This window comes from Ambystoma mexicanum, chromosome 10 (genome assembly GCF_040938575.1).
Source record: "Ambystoma mexicanum isolate Mex_15411 chromosome 10, UKY_AmexF1_1, whole genome shotgun sequence".
In the NCBI taxonomy this organism is placed as follows: domain Eukaryota; kingdom Metazoa; phylum Chordata; class Amphibia; order Caudata; family Ambystomatidae; genus Ambystoma; species Ambystoma mexicanum.
Genome location: NC_090932.1, coordinates 54221239 through 54239645, shown reverse-complemented (window position 1 = coordinate 54239645; position 18407 = coordinate 54221239). Strand labels below are relative to the sequence as shown.

Sequence of the window (18407 nt, the reverse complement as noted above, 5' to 3'; positions counted from 1 at the left end):
TCATCTTCGACTCCTCTCTCTCCTTCCTCCCTCACACTCAGGACATTGCCAAGAAGTCCCACTTTCAGCTCTTCCTTCTCAAAGGAATTCTCCCTTTTCTCACTTTCCCCCAGAGGCTCAATGTTACCCGAGCCCTGGTTCTCTCTCGGCTTGACTATTTCAATAGCCTCCTCCTGAATAAACTTTCTTCCACTCTGCGTCCCCTCCTGCTAGTCCAGAATAGGGCAGCAAGATGTATCCTTGACCTTAGGCCCAGGGACTGCATCTCTCCTGCCCTAAAAAAGTCTTCTTTGGCTCCCGGTTGCTGCACGGGTTAAATTAAAATCCTTCTGCATCATCCACAAGGCTGTCTAGGCCTGGGGACCACACTATCTTCAACTGTATTTTACTAAATACTCACCCTCTAGGCCTCTACGTTCCTCTAGCACCAAATCGTTGTGTGTGAAGTGTTTTGCTAAACAGAGGGAAAAGCCTCTCCCTCCTTCTGCGCCTTGAGCAGAACTTTCTTAAATTTCGGAAGCTCCTCAAGACGTTCCTCTTTACCTCCTCCTTCCCTTCTTCTCTCTGCTAACCCCACAGTTGCTGTGATTGGTGTCCAGGGCCCTTATGCATCCTCGGGCCCCTGACCTCCCACATCCAATCCACCCAGCTTCTGTCTACCAGCACGTGCTTTGGCACACCCTCAGCCCTGGAGGCTCGCACTTACACCCAACACGGCCCGATGCTGTGTAGCACTCACCATACCATGCACTTCATCGGTTGCTCACCCACGAGCACGGACACACCAGCACCTACCCCCTCTGCCCTCTTCCTTGCTGCACTTACATGTTCTGAATACTCACACGGCATAGTAGGTCCGTCATTTTTCCTTTTCCCTCCACTGATTTTAATATCTTTGGGTATTTAATGTGTTTCACTCCCTTATACCCTCCCTTTGACCTGTAGGTGCTTTGAAACAGTATTTTACTTGCTATATTAGCGCCTAACAAGCAAACAATAAATAAATAAAATAATTAAATTTGTGAGTTAGTGGGAAATGGCATGTGACAACCTGGGAGGCAGTGGGGGATGGCATGTGGCAATTCGGGAAGCAGTGGGAGATAGCATGTGACAACCTGGGAGGCAGTGGGGGATGGCATGTGGCAATTCGGGAGGCAGTGGAAGATGGCATGTGACAACCTGGGAGGCAGTGGGGGATGGCATGTGGCAATTCGGGAGGCAGTGGGAGATGGCATGTGACAATTCAGGAGGCATTGGGAGATGCATGAGGCAATTCAGGAGGCATTGGGAGATACATGAGGCAATTCAGGAGGCAATGGGAGATGGCATATGCAAATTCAGGAGACAGTGCGAGGTGGCATGAGGCAATTCAGAAAGCAACGGGGATGGCAGGTGGCAATTCAGGAGGCAGCGTGAGATGCCATGTTTCAATTCAGGAGACAGTGGGGATGGCAGATGGCATCTCATGAGGCAGTGGAGATGGCACAAGGCAATTCAGGAGACAGTGGGAGACGGCAGGTGGCGATTCATTAGAGTGGGAGATGACACAAGTCAATTCAAGAGACAGTGGGAGATGGCATGAGTCAATTTGGGAGACAGTGAGAGATGGCACGAGGCAATTCAGGAGACAGTGGGAGGTGGCATGCAGCAATTCTAGAGAAAGTGTGAGATGGCATGTGGCAGTTCAGGAGACAGTACGAGATGGCATGCAGCAATTCAGGAGGCAGTAATAGATTGCATGATGCAATTCAGGAGGCAGTGGGAGATGGCATTAGGCAATTCAGCAGGCAGTGGAATATGGCATGTGGCAATTCAGGTGGCAGTAGGAGAGGGCATGAGGTGATTCATGATCCAGTGGGCGATGGAGTGTGGCGATGCAGGAGACAGTGGGAGATGTCATGAGGCAATTCAGGAGACAGTGGGGGATGGCAGATGGCAGGTCAGGGGGCAGTGGGAAATGGCACGAGGCAATTCAGGAGACAGTGGGAGATGGCATGAGGCAATTCAGAAAGCAGCGGGAGATGGCATGTTTCAATTCAGGAGACAGTGGCAGATGGCATGAATCAATTCAAGAGACAGTGGGTGATGCCATGAGGCAATTCAGGAGAGAGTGGAGATGAAATGATACAAATCAGGAGACAGTGGGAGATGGCATGCAACAATTATGCAGACAGTGTGAGATGGCATGCGGACGTTCAGGAGACACCATGAGATGGATGCAGCAATTCAAGAGGCAGTAGGAGATGGCATGAGGCAATTCAGGAGGCAGTGGGCAATGGCATGAGCGCAATTCAAGAGAGTTGCAGATGGCATGAGGCAATTCAGGAGGCAGTGGGCAATGGCATGAGGCAATTCAGGAGGCAGAGGGATATGGCATGGGGCAATTCAGGAGGCAGAGGGATATGGCATGTGGCAATTCAGGAGGCAGTAGGAGATGGCATGAGGTAATTCAGCATCCAGTGGGAGATGGAGTGTGGAAATGCAGGAGACAGTGGGAGACGTCATTTGGCAATTCAGGAAGCAGTGGGATTTTAGGAGAAGATGTGAGATGGCATGAGGTAATTCAGGAGGCCGTGGGAGATGGCATGTGGCAATTCAGGAGGCAGTGGAAGATGGCATGTAGCAATTCAGGATACAGTGGGGGGCAGCATTTGGCAGTTCTGTGGCAATAAGTTAGACATGGGGCTGACCAGAGGGGAATTGCAGATGGCAATTGTGGGGGCAATATGAATGTCATAAGGCCACTTTGGGGCGGGGGGGTTGTGACGTGTCTTTGTAAGTTCAAAAACAATAAGCATGATACCAGGAAATTCCAAAGCCTCATCGTGTGATGTGTGGCAATTTTGGGGCAATCGGGTAACAAAGGGCTTCCAGGGAGAGATGCTACATGGGTTGGGTCCATTCTGGTGGAAACTGCATCTGACATAAGGCAGCTCTAAGGGCGATTGGAGTTACATGGTCAAATAATGGCACAATGGGACATGACTTAATGCATTCTGGGGGGGCCATAAGAGTTTCATTGGGTGAACCAAGGGCAGTTAAATGTGGTCTGGAGCAGGTCTGGCAGCAAGAAGAGTTCCAGAAGGCAACTCAGAGACGAATGGGACATGGCATGGGCCAGTCCTGGGGAACCTAGAGTGAAAAGGGGCAACGCTGGGGGAATGGGACTTGCCTTGGCGCATTTCCTGCAGCTACGATAGAGCCAGGGGGTCACTCACTGCCAGTGATATGTGGCATTGAGCAATTCTGAGTTCACTCAGGGGAAATGGGGTGTGGGTTGGGGAATTTCTCTGGAGACAGTGGGAGATGGCATGGGGGATTTCAGGCGGCAGCGGGAGATGCCATGGAACATCCCTGCGGCAATGAGAGTTCCATGGGGCAAATCAGGGTGAAATATGAAGTGGCAGAGGTAGTTTTGGGGCAATGCGTTGGACTGCGTTACACTGCATTAGGCACACCATGAGCTGCTATACGAGTTACTCATTGAGCTTGGCCAAGTCGACAAATGATCCGTTTGTGGTGATGCCATTTCTAATACATTTTTGCCAGCACCTCATGCCCCTCGCCCAGTGGGTCAGATTTTCCCATGTTCCCTCTTCAACTCCAGGTCTTGTAATGAGGAGTTTGCCCTCTCGTGGTTTTTGAGAATGTCACATTTCCCCTAAACCCTCCACACAGTGCTTGAGAGTTCCCCTCTTCTGACCCCTCCCCCCCACCCCGCCCATGCTGCAATGTCACTTCCACATGATTGGGCAGAGTTTCTCCCCCAGATATCTCATGCTGTAGAGGATCTCGCTCTTCACTGCATGGAACTCAGCATCCCAGGAACAGAACTCATGCTGATTTTTTAATAAACACGTCGAGAAAGATTGGGAGAATATTGGTAATCGCACACCCCTTTTTTTACCATCCCTGAATTGTTCTAAAAGGGTATAGCACAGAAGGTCCCCATTTAAGGAACAGATTGGCACATGCGATTAAGGGTTCAGAATCACAGCACAAGCCTTCGCTGACCCATCCCAGAGACATTCTGCCCAATTGAAAGGTTTTGCAGGAATGTGTCAAAATTTGAACCATGTAAGGCGCTCCGAGACCCTCTCGGCAGGGTCAGCACTAAACAAAAATTCTAATATAAATAATGAACTCTGATTGGTGGCCCGTTGCAAAGCAACCTCTATACTTTGATGTCCAAATAATGTGGAAAGAACCACATACTTTTCAGAAGCATAATACACGACTTTAACTTTTGTGCACGGGAAGACACAGTGGGGCTAATTATGAGTGGGACAGTATTCCAGCAGTAAATCTACTGGAATACTGCCCAACGGAATTACCATTACCACCACTTGGTCCTGTGGAATTACTGCCAGATAACAAGTGGTGGTGGGGGAGTTAATCCCCATTTTTTGAGAGTCAATTGGACTCTCTGGGGCATTTTTGGTAGAATTAACGCCAGTGGAATTACTGCAGCGGTAATTTTGCTGATTTTGCCTTTTTTCAGCGGAAAGTGGGATGAGTTACCTCCAGCACGATGCTGGTGGTAAATCCCCTACTCCAGGGCCATACTCGTAGTATGGCAGAGTGAAAAAAGTGCCAGTGAAGTTGTTACCGCCAATTCTTTCCCGCACCGCCATACTCGTAATGAGCCTCCATGAATTAAGGAAGAAGCTGCGGTGAGCGCCGTCGTCTGGAGCCTCTAGATGGAGGTGGGGGAGTTAATCCCCATTTTTTGAGAGTCAATTGGACTCTCTGGGGCATTTATGGTAGAATTAACGGCAGTGGAATTACTGCAGCGGTAATTTCGCTGATTTTGCTGTTTTTCAGCGGAAAGTGGGATGAGTTACCTCCAGCACGATGCTGGTGGTAAATCCCCTACTCCAGGGCCATACTCGTAGTATGACAGAGTGAAAAAAGTGCCAGTGAAGTTGTTACCGCCAATTCTTTCCCGCACCGCCATACTCGTAATGAGCCTCCATGAATTAAGGAAGAAGCTGTGGTGAGCGCCCTCGTCTGGAGCCTCTAGATGGAGGTGTTACTCACTTGCAATCTAGTTCATCAACATTACCTTCATTAAATGCAAACATACCGCAATATAACATATACCATAACAGGTGTATTTGTAGAGTGCACCTTCACTCCCAGAGCGGTATACTGGGCTATTGACAGATAACATTCATGTAATCTCCAGACGAGCCTCAGAGAACAGCTCCCAACTCTGTTTCCTGTTTGTGCTGGGCAACGTGATTCCTGAAATAAGGCATAACATTGATACATTGTAACGAGATAACTGCGACCAGATTCTGGAGAAAGCAAGAGTTTCAAAGATTCTTTGTCAAATGTCCCTTCACACAGCAAAATTGGAGAATAGTATTTTTGCAGTGAATTAGAATATTTGTACAAGTTGGCTGCTGCTCTCGAAGGTTCTGTTGGTGATTACCTCAATGTTTTAAAACAAACACATATGCATGGCACTGTCTCTTCGGTTAGGGCTGGCGGTCGATCCACTGCAGAGTAAAACCTACCCATTGCTTGAATATGTTAACATTTAATATCAATGAGAGTGATCTGCATTTCAGGGGGGATATTTGGAGGTTATCTGCCTAATTTGGAGATTATTGGGGAACCACCATTATGGTAACTTGATGGGATTAGCTTCTCAGCTAATTCAGGAGCCCTTCCCTGCATTCTCACAAGCACACGGGCCTGAGGCACCCATGATCTAGTTCCCTGACCTGCACCCTGCTGGGAATGCTGATATAATCCACCATCCATAGTTTGAAGGCCCCATATTTCATAGGTGTGTGTCAAGTAATGAGCGCTGTTAGTAAGGATCCAGTGCCATGGACTTGGGAGTGTAGGTTTCTTTATTCTTGTAAAATCAGACACCTGGGTGACTCATTCACAGTACAGTTGATTACTTTAGCAGCATCATATGTGCAAGTTTACAGGACTCATAGATGAGTGCATGGATCCGTTACATCACAATCAGGAGTGTTATTGGGAAACAGTGCTACAGATGAACAACAGTGACTTGTAATTCATTATGTCGTTTGGCCATGAGGGGGAGCCATGTGCTTCATCTGCCCCAGGTTTTTCCACAGGTCCCTTTAATTAGCCTATAGTTAGCAGAGATGTGTCTAATGCAGAGGTGGTCGGAGCTTGATGTCGAGTGGTTAACAAGGTTGGTGAGGCCTTGGTCTCTTTAAGGAGCCCGGCGTTGGGTGGGTAAATCACACCCAGGCATGCCCAACCTTATTATGTATTGGGGCTTGTAGAGCACCAGAAGGCTGATTTCAGGACCCTTCCGACACTTCTCAGGCAATGTAGGGAGCAGTCATGGCGCCATCACCCCCTGAAAAAAGGTGTTGTACACCTGCAGTAAAATAAAGGCATTCGGCTGTTTCCTGGAGAGTCAGACGCTTGATTGGACTATCGGGGTGAGGGGTTGGGGGGCTATGGCCACTCAGTTTAGGAGTCGTTGCAATCACAGGGATCTACTGACATGGTTGCTCCACTGATTTTTCCACCTGGGGATTTATGGACCCTGGTGACATGGTTTGGATCTAGACAGGTTGAAGGGGTGCCCATTGCTGCAAGCCCTCACCGCCGGGGCCCATACAACAGTGCAGTGGGATTTGCATTTAGTTCTCTGGGATATTGGGAACCGGGACTAGGGACATCTTCACACTTTGCAAAGCTGAGGGTCATTCATTCGTTGGCTTTTCATTCACTCTTTCGTTGCACAGACCACAGGGGAGCATGTTTCCTTAGTGCAGCCAGGAGGTGATGAAAACCTGGCAAGGACTAGTCTTTGCCTGGATTGGAGGATGGGCTAATGTTTGCGATTGCGTCCCTACAGATGTTTGCACCCATGTGCTTGTTCATTGGAAGTAGGGTGCCCTGGGTGTGCGCATAGAGCCCGCTCAAAATATACTATGAAGAAGATAGAATGCTCAAATGAAGAATGAGAAAATATATATATATATATAGAAATGACAAAATCTCGAATTTCAAAATAAACACCCAGAGGCTGATTAAAAGGGCAAGAGAAGAGGCATACCCAGGGAGAGTATTGTGTGGTAGGAGGTATTAGTATTATTACTAATAGTGGTATTCGTATTTTATATTGTGCACATAACCAACCATCATATAAATGTGGGTATAGTTGGTACAGGGAGGGGATAACCCACATTTAAGGGGAGGTCGCTTTAAAATGTTCTGAAAGGGTTTTCTAAGCAATGCAGAGGTCAGCTGTATAATTATGTGCTTAAAACAATGCAATTGGCGTGTTTCTCTTATTTTTTCACTAGTAAATTTCGGTTTTCAATGGTGTTGAACTTACAGTGTAATAGACGGCAATTTATCATTTGAGGTTTCATATTTTTCATTCCACAATTTCACATTCTATCTTTTACTTTCAAGATGTTGGCACTAAACCCAAGCGACCCCTGACATCTTTACTCATTTTCTAGTGACTGAGGCCCCATAAGAACAGGATCTTTTTGGGCATTTTCCTCAACCATAGTGTTCTGGTATCAAACTCCTTGAGACATTAGACTCTCTCCTTCACTCAGACTTGTTGGTGCTCCTTGAACTACATGGCCTTAGTCCTCTTCTTGGATTCCCCAAGACAAGTGGGGACTGATTTTTACACACTAACCCTATCTCAAACCTCATGGCCTTTCGGACACACCCGTCTGCAGGTAAATATTCCAAACTCCCTATGGACCTGTTGAGCTCTCGCTGGCACCATCAGGCCATGCAAAGCATCAATACACACCTTTTAACTTTACATTTTTTCGACGGCCTTCTTCTGGTCCTAAATCACAGTTCATGTTGTGACCTCAAGGAGAAGAACACAGCTCACTCAAGGGTCTCCCCTTGACCATCTGGACTAAACAAATTCAAGGAAGATGAAGCACCATAAATTACCAAAAGCTCCAAAATGGAGTGAAGCAAAGGAAGGTTTCAAAGGGATTTCCAAAACAACGAGAGCCGGATTAAGGCAGCAGAAAGAGATCCAGGATTAGAAGGTGCTGTTTGTCTGATTCTTTTCCTGCGCCACTATTGAGATGGGGCCCGGGAGGAGGAGGTGATTATGGGTGCCATCACACAACCAAAGAGTCAAAGTGCTTGCAGCGTTTGAATTGTCTATGGAATGATTGCCACCACTGTGGCCCCAGAGGTACTGTTGTTCACAGTGGAAGTGCTACTCTTGAATGCCTTTTGGAGTCATAGCCAAGCGGTCAGCAAACTTAAGCAAATCCTCCATTTATGACACAGCGATTGTGGCCCACAGGTTAGTCCAGCACTTGATCTGATGTTGATCTGCTGTTGATCCAATTTTCCGTTTCTGCAGCAAAGCGGAGTCAGAAAACGAGCAGCAATGGATAAGTCAGAGAGAACAAACATGGCCGACACATTTAGGAGAGAGAAAGAGAGAGAGAGGAGTAGAATTAGTAGACATGCACAAGGACCATGCAGAAAATCCAACCACCTGAGAGAGAGAAAGTGTTTAGCACAAATGCAGGTTACAATGTTAGACGCTTGAGTGTGCACCCAAGAAGCTTCCTGACCAAGTTGTAATCCTTATTCTACAAGTAGCAAGCGTTAACCACAAGCACCCAGGTACACAAAAGAGGCAACAGATCTTTAATACCTGTGGGTGACATTTTTTGTCAATGTAAGACAGGGTACAGTCCTAATTTTCTAAATTCGGATACTCACATTAGAAAAGTTCCATCTGTGCGTGGAAATATCTTGGAGTGTAAAAAGGGGCAAAACATGGAAATGTGCTAAAAAGAAAGCAACAAAAAAGTGTCTGAAGCCTTAATTGTTATGGAAGTGATTTGAGGGGAAAGGATGTGATTTTAAGAACAAAAATAAATGTTGGAGTAAAAAAGATATCCAATATTTTGACTTCACTTCAATCCAAAATAGTTTTGTGTTGATTTCTTAATCAATTTTAAAAGAAAGCAAATATATTTTGAGTTGAAAACAAATTGTCTTTCAAAATTAGGATCTATTATTTGACAATATAAAAAATGCGGAAAAAAGTGAGCTTTTTAATTAAAGCGAAAACAAATACTGAAAAGTATCTATATAATTCAGAGTATGTAATAATAGGTATGTAAATAAAGGGTTGATGCTCTGTAGTGCGTTTAGTAAGAGGAAGAATTTGTTAGAGATAATATTTGGTGCTTCCCAATGTACAATAGACAATAAAATGGGAGCAGTCCCTTGGACTCGCGTCAACTGTGAATAGCTCATCCAGTCCTGTTTTGTTTTCCTTTCTGTTCCAGGGTCTCCTGTTCCCCATTTTAAAAGCCACAAGACGAGTAGAATACACACCAAGGAGCTACTCAGACCATCCACGGCAGAGTTCACAGCCTTTCTGTGCTGTGGAATCTTTTGAGACAGGGACAATGATGGAGTTATAGAGATGAGCATTGGCTGGCTTGGTGGGAATGCGATGTGTGGATTATCTCACCTGTTGGTAAATTACATGAATATGGACTACAACAGCAGTTCAGGGCACACCTCCGCTCAACCAGCGGAAGCATGAACCAGGTATGGAAGACACTCACATATGAGCGTGCCAAAGCGTGGCTTTTGATCGACAGTTTTTGAAGTTCAGCCAAATTTTGGTTATTTAGCTTTGAACGTTCACTAAAGGTGTCATTTATCGAATGTTGATTCAGTATAAAATAAAATAATAAATAATGAAAAAAATCTTGAATTATGCACAGACAGGATTTAGACCTGGTTCTGGGACAGCCCATAATATCAGGGTCCTGGACGTATTGATCAATAACACCTTGAGCAATAAAAATGCTACTTTATGCATAATTTTTGTGGACTTTTGTAGTCCCTTTGATCAAGTTAAAAGGGAGACCCTGTGGGAAAAGCTGAGCGAGTTAAAGTGCCCAGGCTGGATATTACAGGTACTGTCGAGCCTACATAGTAACAACAGAGCCAGGGTCAGACTTAATAACTAGGGAGAGGCTACTGATCCTATTCCCATTAATATAGGTGTCAAACAGGGCTGCATGGGGGCACCTATGTGCTTTAATCTTGATATAGCTGATCTGTTACCCCAGATGGCCGCCAAGGCAAATTGTCCACCAAGGTTGGGTGATACCCCCATTGTAGGCATGGTCTATGCTGACGATTTAATATTGTTTGATCGTACGTTGTCGGGAGCAAAGAGCATGCTAGAGGAGTTATCCCTGTACTCGGCGCATTTGGGGCTTACTATTAACCTGAGAAAAACAAAGATCTTGGTTATTTCCAAAAGTGGACCCCGTAGTTCAGGGGTTGAGACAAGCCTGGGCAGAATAAGTATTGAACGATCCTACCCATATCTGGCGTTAGAATTTGATACTCGACCAAATTATGACTTGATCATACTTCAAAAGAAGAGGCGGGCAAAACTCCTCACACTACAAGCCTGTAAATTTGCTAAAGGTACAGCAGGGTTTAGTATTGCTGGTATTATTAAACTTTATCCGCAGTGCTTCATCCCGGCAATCTTATATGGCTTGGAGGCATTAGCCATACAGGATTTGAATTGGCTCAATATATTAGAGGGCCAGTACTGGCGCGCGGTACTGGGTATGGGCCCTGCCTATCCTGTCCAGTATTTGAGACTGGAGCTACGCTTAACCTCATTGAAAGGCATGGCCCTGCGTGCTCGAGGTGTGTTTTATCTGAAAGCTAATTCAATTTCTTCTTAAGAACTGCTTAGTCTGGCCAGCACCGATTTTGATAAGGAAAAGTCGCCCCAGGATAACAGCTATAAACAGCTAAACAAGTCATTTTTTACTGAAATAGACTGGTCATACGTTACGAAGCATTCAATGCCATTTATACATTTAAAAAAATCATTTATACATAAAATGATTAGATGGGACTGGACCCAAAATGATATCCACCTGTCCACCTTGAAGGGGTACGAAGCTGTAACGCATGTAATCCACAGATACAGAAAGTCCCAACAATATCTGTTATTATGCGTAGACCCAGAGGTACGTCAATTCATGTTAAAGCTGCGGACAAATCAACTCCAGGTATTAGCGATTGTTGGGCCTCGGCTTGGGCATCCCACTAAAGGACAGGTACTGTCGTATCTGCATGAAGGGAGAACATCTTGAAACCATCAGGCATGTTCTAACATTGTGCCCTCGATTAGGACCATTGTACATGTGTCTGTTGGGAAAGCTGGTAAGTAACTACGACACCATGAAGGGAGAGTCCTTTTGGGATTACTGCCTAAACTCAGACTCTATTGGGACTCAGCTGGCATTATATAGGGTCTGGGTCAAAGTTAAAAGTTTATTTCCGATTCAGCCGGTTATGGTGGACCCCGGTCCTGTCGAATAATGTTTGGCCTTAGGCCATTAGGGTCGATGTTTGAAGTTTGGTATTGGTGCTTAGTGGCTATTGTCATTGTTATTTCCATTGCCGTGTCCCAGGTATTAAATATTTATGGGATGCGCAAGATGGATAAGAAGTGAGACTTATACTTTTTATTCATGTACTCCTGTATTGTATTACACTTTGTATGTTTATATTAATTTATTAGATGTATTTTTGTTTCTAGTATTGATTGTTTGTGTAAGGTTCAAATGCGAACTAATTCACAATAAATGTATTATTATTATTATTATAATAAAAATCATTTTACTTACGAAATTATGATTTTACTAATTAAACAAAGGATTTAACAGAGTATTTCTTGCAGATAACTTGCACTTTTCTGACTTGATTGCTTTAAATTGTTAGGGGGAGATTCACAAAGAAGTTACTCAGACTCGCCACTCAGACTCGCCACTCAGACTCAAACCTGGAGAGTACTATTCGATTCTCAAAGAAGTGTCAATGAGTGATTCCAACTTTCATCCAGTTAATCTGGAGTATGCCAGAGTAACTCATAGTGACTTCTTTATGAGGCCTAGCTGCAAGACTGGACGTTTACTATTTTTGCTTTTTAAATAAATCTGTGCTTTTTGTCTAGCGTGCGTGATATTGAGCTAATTTTATTAAGTCTTAGGTCAATTGCAAAATCTCTTTTTGAATAGAAGGCATAGAAGTCAAATGTAAAGAGTTAATTCTGCAAAATGGAAAAAGATTTGAAAAATGCTGGTTTTAGTTGGATAGTCGCAAATGATTGCCTGCAATTGTTTGTTCCTTGCCGTCATGCATTATACCATTAATAAGCATGCAGCCATTACAGCTGCGCGGTTGCACATACTGATGTCGATAATTGATAGCTTCTCCCACTGACATTAAGTAGAAGTTTGACAGAACAAAATAAAGAGCATAAACTATGCAGTATGTCAAAAGAAGGAGTACAAAACAAAATCAGCAAACAAAATAAGCATTGACTTTTACAGTAGTCTAGGGATAGGCAACAAGAAATAGACCCGGGCAGAGGATACAGGGTTTAGCTTTCGCGACCCAATGGAAATGCTTCATCAACTGAGCTATGTGTCATGAATGGGTTCTCAATGTCTCTGGTCCTCTGGTCAAGATGTTCTTGGACCTCACTGAAGAAGACAAACTAGATCCAGGTGGAATCAGCAACGGGGACCGGTGAGCCATTTGCCCACTCGGCGATGCAAAGGCATCCATCTCTAAAAAGCGACAGAATGCCTTCGTCAAAGACCTTGGCCATTACATGAATGGCCAAGGCCAAATGAATCGATGTTCCTCAAAGTAATTGCGCTAGCCTGAAAGTTAGTATTCTCTTGTCAGAAGTACATAGATAAGACTCCAAGTATCCTTCAATATAAGTTCAACCAAGTAAGTATCTTGATGTGCTCAATAGACTGCCATGTATTATTTCAGCATCCAAAAGTTTGTCTTTCAGGCTACACGTGTTTCAACAAAACCTGTCTTTGTCAAGGCGAGGTTGGTCTTAGGTTGAGGCCTGAATGCTGAAATTAGGACATTTTGTAGCTATGGAGATCGTTTTCTTAGTTTGGGCGAGTCAAAAATAACACATTTCGGTATCGTTGGATAGATTGGATCAAAATTAATAGTACAGAAGTGCCCATTGGCGACCTGAATTCTGTCGTGTGTTGCCGCCTACACAGGCGGCAACACACGACAGAATGTGGGTCGCCTGGCCCCTCATTTAGGGGTACATACTGAGATGCAGCCACTGGGCACTTATAAGCTATTCATTTTGAAAATGGGATCCACTTTTAAACTCGCAGGCAACTGGAGTAACAGTTGGTAGTATGGTGACAGCCAAGCAAAACGGATTCATTTTGGAAGGCTTTTAGCTGTGTAGAATAGCACACAAGGCCATGTTATTATAATACCACCAAATGTATTTATTTATTTATTTATTTATTATTAATACATTGCTGAAGCCAGTCAAGTCCAGTGGCATCAGAGCTCTAATTTCTTAGTGAAAGTAGTTTGACAATTTCTTTGTTAAAGTAACTGAATAACCACTTCAAATGAACTCTTTGAGACATAGGTGCTCGGCGCATTCTAAACTATAAGGATAATACACACAAATAAAAATAAAACAACGCCCTGGTGCCCAGATTCATAAAAGTGTTTTGATACGTGTGTGGGGCAACAAGTTACACAACTGGTGAAATAGACAACATTGTGAACTTTTCACAGACGGGGGAGGAGGGCATTGTGTAAGCCTTAGAGTGAAAGGGTGTGGTGTAAACCCTAGGCATTAGCCATTCACACCTTTCGTTCGCAAATTGCCCCTTTTAACCCCAGAATGTATCAATGCCTGAGCAAATCACTTTGGTATTTTGTAAAAAGGCTAACGTGTATGCCTGGGACCACCAATATTAGCACTTACGTACACGGTATGTGGAGTGGAAAAGGAAAGCGTAAAAACAGGCGAACTCGCGTGATTTGCAAACACATGTTAATGCCACCTGCATATCAGACATTGGAGAAATGTCCACGTTTTACTAATAGCAATAATATTAAAAATAACAATCATAGAAATAATATTAAAATTGTCCTGCTTTCATATGGCACTTCATGCTTGATCCATCTCACTTATAAACACTGCATTCATAGATATTATCATCATCCAGTTTAACAGGGCTAGAAAGACATCCACCCAGCTGACCCCTCCCGGACAGTTTGTGATCGTTTAACCCGACACCCCTGCCTCTCCTCCTGTGGCCATTTCTTTCTCATTCCCATGCCACTTCCACCAGAGACCCAATAAAGGTCTTGTGCTGGCACGGGTGGGCGCAGAGATGGGTTTAGATGCCAAGTCTGCGTCAGCTTGTGTGATGGAGGAAATGCATTGACTCTCTGTGCTGGCATTGCTGTCCTCCAATGGAGCAGACAGGCACACAGTTTTAAGGAGCCAGGAACTCCGCCACAAATCACTGCCGAGTGGGCATCCAGAAATAAGATATAGGGCCCGTGTTTGTCGATTCATGGAATCAAACGCGCAGTACTGTTACTGAACTTGCATGGAGTTTTGCACATGCCCGGCACGTCTCTGCGAGCCGTCGAGGGTCTTGTGCAAGACTCCATGCAGAGCATGGGCGTGGCTTGCGCAGAGGGCTGGGAAGCGGGTGGAACACCAAACATGGGGAAGAACTTGCGAAAAAATTGGCATTCTGAGGGACGGCCTGCAGGCAGTCTTGTGCACGCCCACAATTGCGCACCACGAGATGTATTAATAGATTTGATCACGCAACCTCTCGGACAGGAAGTGGCCAGGAAAGTCCTTCATACGATCCGCTACCCAAAGGCAGGCATAAGTACACTTGTGCGTAGGATTTGCAGCACAGAGGTGGGGTTGCATGTCAGATTTCAGGCTGCATGTACTACACTGGGGTTCTGATGTAACTTAGGGGTGCACGTAAGCAGTGTAGTGGGTGCAGAAATGGTTTACGGGGGTTTGCATGAAGATTTTCCGAGTTTAGACCGAGTTATGATTTTTCATACGCAGGCTGTCAGGGTGCTGGGAACAGATATGGGGGACACTGCACAGGGCCCAAAGGAGGCAGATCTGCTTGCAGGGGACCCCACAAACTGTTTGAAGGGTGTGTGTATTTGTGCCAGGGGGAGCGGGCAAAGGTAGCTGTTCTGGCTGTTTATGCTTATCGTGTGGGCATGTTGGGGCGTTCCGGACGAGACTTGCAAATACGGTTACTTTGCGCACACAATTCCATCAATACGCGGGGCGTGCCTTTATTGTTCTTCACGCAGGCTCGCGCAGTGTCCTTCTCGGCGCGCGGCCCTTGCACGATTTCTGCACACATTTCCATGAATCAGGCCCAAAGTGTATTCCTGTGGAAATATTATGGCAATGCGGATTCAATGCTTGAAATGTGCAGCAAGGTTGAAATACTGGCAACAGAGCCACAATCTTAACTCCTGTGTTGCAACAGAGCATTTCATGTTGTGTTGGTTTATAGTGTAACCTCAGATTCCTATAAAGCAGTTGCTGTGTCTATCCTGGATATCCGGACACTGGTGCACACCAGAAAAGAGCAGTATATAGTGGTTGACATGCAAAGCAGCACACTTCTTGGCCCTAGGAACAGAAAGGAGGAAGGGGCGGGGCAGGTTATGTAGGTATGTGCAGGAAACAGAACATGGTTGTAATTAGTTACACGGTCACAGGCAGACTAAGGACTTGTAGACATTTTCAGAGTCGCCTTTCATCCTCACCGTTCTACTGCGCGTGCGCACATGTCACTTATCATACATACAGGTAGTAGAACAGTCTGCAGGGTGCAATTGCTTACTTTTGCATGTCGGGACCACGTTGCTCCACGTGCCGTCCTTCTGACACTCGATCTGAAAGGCGTCCATCTCGAGGTTATCCTTCAAGAGAGAAAAACAGAGAGATCGACAAGGTGAGTTCAACCAACATGGCTGTTGTATGCGTCTTTACCTGCAGGAATCTAGGCTCCAATGCCCACGGTACTGGACTAGGTTAAGAGTTTAAGATCAAGCCAAATGTTCTACAGTAAGAAGTATTACCGTAACTCTTAATCCCCAAACTGCTGCTGCCCCGTCTTTGACATATCAACTCAGTTCATCTTTTACCTGGATGATAACAATAATAACTTGGGAGAAGTTAGATAGTTGGAGCTTAAATAAATATATCCTGTATTTAATAAAGGAATTGCATACAGATACTTTGGCCTCTCTTAGACTTAATGGTGAGGGACTTTGAACTGCTAGAATTCTCACTAACTATGGCTTCAAGCAAGGATGTGTCCTTGATCTGTTTTTATTTAATCTTTATTTTTCGGACTTGGATTACGCCTTTCTAAAATGCCATAACTCCTCCTCCCCACTGTATTGGCAAGCAACTGAGATGACACGATCATGCCTGATTAAACACCGCTTGGTTTACAGTACAGCCTTAATGCTTTGTAACAGTTTTTGGTTGAAAATAATATTAAAACAAACCAGAGGAAAACTAATGTGATGGTGATTAAACAAGTTAGGACAGAAAATTCCAGCTTTGTATGGAAACTTTGAAGGGCCTTCATTGGAAGTTGTAAATAGCTATACGTATCTTGATGTCTTTATCATAGACACCCTGGATACTGCTTCAATGTATTATACTAAACAAGCAAAGAACCAGAAGAAATTTAGAGTCATTAAAGCCTTTATTTCAAGGAGAGGAAAATATTCGGCTGAAGGTCTTTGTATAATACCTGTATAGTTCCGAGTACACTCTACGGCTTGGAGATTCTCCAGAATAAAGATGTTACATGGTTAAAAGTCATGGAAGGAATGTTGTGGTGGTGTTCTCTGCGACTAGCAAAGTCAACTCCTGTCGAGGCTATTTGTGGAGATTTAGGGCTAATCTCCCTGATGACTATGTGGACAATTGCATGTAACTGTTTACATGTGAAGGTCCTAGCTGAGGAGCAAAATTAGGGCATGCTATATGCGCATTTTGTGGACATTTTTCTAGAGAGCCCTATTGGGCGATCATCTATACATGGGTGAAGGAGGTGGATTCCTCCCTCCAGATAATCGGCCTTGAGCTAAAGTTTCCAATTAATCCTACCTTAATTTCTAAAGAAAAAAAACATAGAACTAGGGATTGGGATGTAAGCAATACTATAGATTATCGTTCTACTAAATCACTTTTTAAAGAATATGTGTTACAAAGTTTCCCTGTTAGTCTCACTTTTAAATATATTCTGAATATGTGGAGCTACAAGATTAGGAGCTTTATTATGTGCCTACATTTTAATCAACCTCTGACTAATATGCTGAAGGTGCTTGGGTTAAGACACCTTACAATTTAAGAACTTGTAGACGGTGTGGTTTAGTAGTTGAAAACTCTCGGCATCTATTGACTTCTTCCCCAAAGCTAGTTAAGGTATACGAAAATGGCTATAGGAATTGCTTGAATAACCCAACTAGCATTGAGGGGGATCAGTTTTGGGCAACTATCTTTTTCGGGTAAATATCTACTCAGTATGTTGTGTGCTGCCAGAGCTAAATAAGGAATATTTATGTAACGACTCATGTTGAAATATTCTGATGTAACTTTTGCACAATCCCACAGTTTTTTATTGGATCTAAGGGATTTTAACAAATTAAAAACAGAGAATGATATCAAAACAAAACCTTTATAATGAAAACAGAGAATGAAATAAAATCAAAACCTTTATAATGAAAAAATATCGAATTCCTTTATTTTATTTTGGGGTCCCGCCGCCTCCAAATCCCCCATTTCCCCATGCTTTTAAACCCACCCTAACCCCCTCCCCACCTGTTTTAACCTCTTATCCCACCCCATATATATATATATATATATATATATATTTTTTTTTTATTTTTTTTTTATTTTTAAATCAATATTTTTTCATTATTATTGTTTAGTTATTAATGTTATTCTGTTTTCTATTCTGTAAAATTACTGGATATCTCTTTATTGAATTGATGTATGTGATGAAATTTAGAATATGTAATCATTATTCTGTATTACAGTTTATGTATATTTTATTGAATTATGATTGTATGGCTTGTATGGTTTAGTTATGTTATGAAATGTATAAAATGTTGTGAAAAATGGTAAGATACCAAAGTCAACTATAATTAAAAACAAAACATCATCTACTGTTTCAAGTCTTTGATTGAGCAACCGCCAGTTTGTACATGTCCTCTTTTTCTTGATATTAATATGCAGGATCTTGGATTTGTTACTGTTATTTAATAGGTCATTAGATGCAATGTAGCAATGAAAGGCCGTCAGTAGTCTTTGCGGACCCACTTGGGTACAATCTAACAAGATAACATCAACTGCATAACACAACCAGAATATCTTAATCCCAAATATTTTACAGGAGATAAAAGCAGACTGTAATATTGTGTCTCCCAGATCCGACAGATATGAGTTAAAAAGTAAGGGGGGCTAGGATACATCC

General features: G+C 43.8%; 1 protein-coding gene across 3 annotated transcripts in view; it reads right to left on the bottom strand.

The window, feature by feature from the left end:
• Positions 1-18407, bottom strand: part of MASP1 (MBL associated serine protease 1) — a 587565-nt gene that overhangs the window by 311807 nt on the left and 257351 nt on the right. For 2 of the 3 annotated variants that reach the window (XM_069617478.1, XM_069617479.1), the window contains exon 8: positions 15756-15834. In XM_069617478.1, coding sequence (XP_069473579.1) covers positions 15756-15834 — 79 coding nt within the window. Of the gene's footprint in view, positions 1-5828; positions 8354-15755; positions 15835-18407 lie in introns of those variants that run through there. The other variant, XM_069617480.1, reaches the window with a different exon arrangement.